The sequence below is a fragment of the Nannochloropsis gaditana genome, assembly GCF_000240725.1.
Source record: "Nannochloropsis gaditana CCMP526 unplaced genomic scaffold scaffold075, whole genome shotgun sequence".
NCBI lineage: Eukaryota > Eustigmatophyceae > Eustigmatales > Monodopsidaceae > Microchloropsis > Microchloropsis gaditana.
In genome coordinates, this window is record NW_005803878.1 from 20296 (window position 1) to 24614 (window position 4319).

At 55.8% G+C, this 4319-nt stretch overlaps 1 protein-coding gene across 1 annotated transcript; it reads right to left on the reverse strand.

Moving 5' to 3' along the window:
• Positions 1–556: 556 nt before the first annotated feature.
• NGA_0546900 (peptide methionine sulfoxide reductase) lies at positions 557–2540 on the reverse strand (the record flags this gene model as incomplete). Its single annotated transcript, XM_005855894.1, has 5 exons — positions 557–632; positions 1005–1059; positions 1294–1677; positions 1935–2128; positions 2372–2540. Coding segments are annotated over 5 exons (840 nt in total), but the record flags the coding sequence as incomplete, so codon positions are not given.
• Between the last annotated feature and the right edge of the window lie 1779 nt (positions 2541–4319).

Sequence of the window (4319 nt, forward strand, 5' to 3'; positions counted from 1 at the left end):
GTGTTTGAATCTTTTGTGGTCGTGAAAGACAGGAGGGGCACGGCGAGCTGAATCTCAAAGATTCTTCCCCCACCAACAAAAGGCATTGTTACATGGTGGCAAACATACAGAACGTGCAATGAGAGAGAAATGGCTGAGTTTTATATTCATCAGGACCAAAACACAGGCGGGAAAGATGGATAGGGATGGGTGCAGCTACTTACTGAAGGTGATATTCCTAAGGAAGATAAAAGATATGGCGGCGAGGAGGGGGCCATGGTATAAGATCATAGTGAGAGGATGGAAAGGGAAGGAGAATGGAGGAAAAGAGCAGAGAAACTGATCAGCTACAACCTCCCTCTCCCAATGTAAAAATAAGAAAGGAGGGTACGCCGCTTATCCCCACCTCCCTCGAGCTCTCTTGCCTCTTCCTCCTATCCCTCCTCCTCGTCTCCACGCCCTTCCCTCCCACCCGCTGCTCGTCCATCCCGCACGCAAATCCCATCCTTCGCGTCGCCTTCTCCTCTCCTTTCGAGTCTACCCTCCGAAACCCTTGGGGTCCTTCCCCTCCATGTACCTCGGCCGTATAGAAAATGTCGGCTGGCAAAATTTCCGTCACAATAGCTTTGTCGTAAAGTCCCGATGCTTCCAACCTACAAGAAAAAGCTTCTGGATAAGACTTTTCAATCTCCACGGGCCTAATGCCTTCCTTCTTCACTCTCTTCTCCTCCCTCTTGCTCTCCTTCCCACCTCGGTCTCGCATCCCTTCCCACACTCACCGAGCCTTACTCTCCTCAGCCGCCCGTTTCTGCGCGTCGGAAGTGTAATAGATGCCTCCCCGGTATTGTGTGCCTGAGGGGGGGAGGGTCCCGTAAGGAGACAAAGGGAGGGGCAAGAGAATGGGGAAATGAGAACGCCGAGGGAACCCTAGACCGTAAAGGTGATCCACTGCTTCTCTCCTTGACGTCCCAGGAGTTCTCTCACGTTGTTCCCTGCCTGTTCTCCACACTCCCTTCCATTCTCACCGAGATCGTTGCCTTGGCCGTTGAGCTGGGTGGGGTCATGACGGTTCCAAAAGACCTGTAGGGCCCAATTTTACATCCCGAAAAACACAAATTTGTCATCGAAAGAAAAACAGATAGGGAATAAATTGCAGCGGGCACAATGAGGGTTCAGTGAATATATAGGAAACGACCGGGCAACAAGTTAATATAGAGTCTCGTGAAGCGAGCTGCGGGTGCACGCTGCAAATAGAAGACGCACAGGGGGGTTGAAACGGAGCACGCCCTGCCCCCTCCCTCCTCCCGCCCTAACCTCCAAGATCTTCTCGAAAGAGACCACTCCCTCATCGAATAGCACCTCCACCGCCTCCACATAGCCCGTGCGCCCGCTGCACACCTCGCTGTACGTCGGCGCCCGCCGTTCCTCCCCCTCCCCTTCATTGCCTCCTTGCGTGTACCCTGCCGCCGTGGCGACCACCCCTGGGAGCCGCTGGAAGGCTAACTCCAGACCCCAGAAGCACCCGGCTGCCAGATGCACCGTCGCAAAGCAGGGGCTGTCCGCGGGCATCAGGTCGTGGAGGAGCAGGGAGAGCGAGAGGGTGCGCCCGGCGAAAGGGTGGTTGCCGTCGAGGCTGAAAAGTCCTTGGGCGGGGTCGTGCCGGGTGACCCGGGCTGTCAAGCCGTTGGTGAGTTTGACCTAAGGGCAGGAAAAGTGCGGGCAGGAGGGCAGACGGAGGGAAGTAAAAGGGGAGGGGGGTGGCGTGAATCCCACCGGGCTCCGCCTCTACGCCCTTCCTTTCCGACCGGATCACACGCTCCTTCTCTTCTTTGATTCGTCCCGCCCGCTGGTGAGTTTTTCCATTAACCGCCCTGTCGGTCTCTATCGAAACGCTGCGGGCATTTCCAGGGCATCATTCATGGCCCGGTACCTCCCCATCCTCGCCCTCGACGCACCTTATCGCCCACTTTCATCCCTGGAGGGGTGTTCTCCGCAGGGATATCAGCGGCCAGCTCCGGATAGTAAGGCCCGTAGGCCTCGTCCGGTGGCACTGACCGTGTTCTTCTTTCTTGGACGTGCATTCCTTCCACGGCGGCATGCACGTAAGGAGGCAGTCCTCCACGACCGAGGCGAAAGCGTACCTGTGACCCTGGGTAAGGGGCGCGATAAATTGTAAGTCCCGCATGAAACCGATGTCATTCATACATGGCTGCATGCTCATTCTCAGACTGCACGATGACTTTAATTCCCCAAGAACGGAAAAAATTAAACCTGAGACACGCCTCTCTTTACTCAGTCCTCAAAGCTCCGGCATTGTTAGTCATGCCCCGAGCGGCCTAAAAAAAAATGTACCCCATGAACGACCATACGTCGATTTCGGCCAGTCATGTACCTGTATCAAAATCAGCCGGCATGGCAGTGCCGTCCTCAAGCATTATAGAAAGGTCGATTGTCGCGACATCTCCGGGAGTGGCCTTGGCAATGCTGAGTCTCGTGGCGAGGGAGAAGGAGCGTGGAGTGGACGGCACAAAGGGGCCGTTTCGAAAAAAGGCAAAGCTGTAAGTTGGAAGCAAAATAATTGCTACAGCCCATCCTGACATCCTGCATGAGGAAACAGTGGAAAACATGCTGGGCAGAATGGAGTGTTATAAGTTAAAGTAAGGCCAGAGAGGAGGAACGGGGAGGTTGACGCTTCGACACAAGAAAAAATGCATTGTGTATGAGCCAGATGCAAACCAGGTGCAATTGAGAAACCAGCGAGGTAGATCTTCTACGTAGTAGGACATGCTTTGGCATTACTTGTTGCGGCACACGACAAACGCCTGTCGATTTACCCAAGGCGGAGACTTGTCACTTAGCCTCGCCCAAAAGCGACGTTCTAGTACTTCAAGGGCCCCTGTTCCTTCTGAGAAGGTTTATGCGCCAAGAATATGTAGATGTGCGGGGGGGAAAACCATGCACAATCCAGACTTTCAAGACATCATTGAATGAGGTCTATTCTTTTTGGACGGAAGGCTTGTAACAATAGCTCAAGAGGCTCAAGCAGTGGATATCACAAGCCATGAGGACCAGAGTGTTCTTTGACATTTCCCCTCCTTCCGCACGATTTTACTACAGAACTTATGCGCTCATTGTCAAGGTAAGGGTCGCTAAGGTAATGAATGATCCTTCTCTGTCTGCAGTGGACGCAGGCTTCGAGTTAAAGCAGCGAGTCGAGAGGGCTGGAACAAGCGAGGAGGGAAGGGGATGGTCGGGCCTTGTGGAAAGCCACCGGGGGAGAAGCAGGGAAGAGGTTCAGACGCAAGGAATGGCCGGAGGGATGGAGGGAATGGAGGGGAGGGAGGAGGGAGAGGAGGATACGGTGGTCATTGACGACGACCAGCGTCCTCTTTCCATCCAGCGCTCGTCCTTGCTGCCAGGCGAACCATCCTCATTAACGCAGAATCCCCTCTGGCCTGGGCCGGATGAAGGCACCACGGACCATGAAGGGGTCCCATGGGGTGGAGAAGAGGAAATCAAGACAGAAGGGGAGGAGGAAGCGACGTGGGATATGCTGGATGACCTCCCTGAAATTCCTCATTTATGCTCCATCCATGCGTCCCAAAGCCATGCATTACCTGCCACGGCACCGACCGAGCCCTTATCTCCGCCCCACCAAGCCCCCTCTACTCTCTCCTCTTCCTCCGGTGGATGGTACGATGTGGTCAAGGAGGTTCAGGACCTTCCGCCCCCTCCTTCCGGCCCCATCACCACCATGTTCTGCTGGATGTACCTGGACGAATGGGGCAACGAATTTGAATATGGGCCACAAGCCCAGCTTCTTTTGGAACGGGAATGGCGGTGCGGGAAAGCCCATGCGCTTCTCCTCGTTCCTCCGCCTGCTCCTCCTTGTCCTTCTCCTCCCGGAGAGTCTCCCCTCCACCGTCATACCCACCGCCCGCACGGCGCCCCCCCCACCGATGAAGGCCCTCCGCGCTCCTACGTGGTGCATTTTGCCAGCCCGCAAGCCAACGGAGTGGAAGAGCATGTGCAAAGCAACCGGTTCACAGGCACCCAACGAAGGGTCCGTCGGATGACGCGGGGTCCTAAACCATCACATGGACTAGGGGCGGTGGTGCGTCGATGGAAAGGCCGGTGGCGGCGAGGGCAGGAGACGCTGGCGACATTGGGTGAGGCAGAGAGGGGAAAGCGCGCAAGGGAGGGTGGTGAGGCAGAGATGGGAGAGCGAGCGAGGGAGGGCAGGGGGGAAGAGGGAGGGTTGGAGGGAGACAGAGGACCCTGGTACAGCCTGCTTGCCTCCCAACTATGTCCCTCCCTCCCTTCCTTTTACTTTCTCAGCG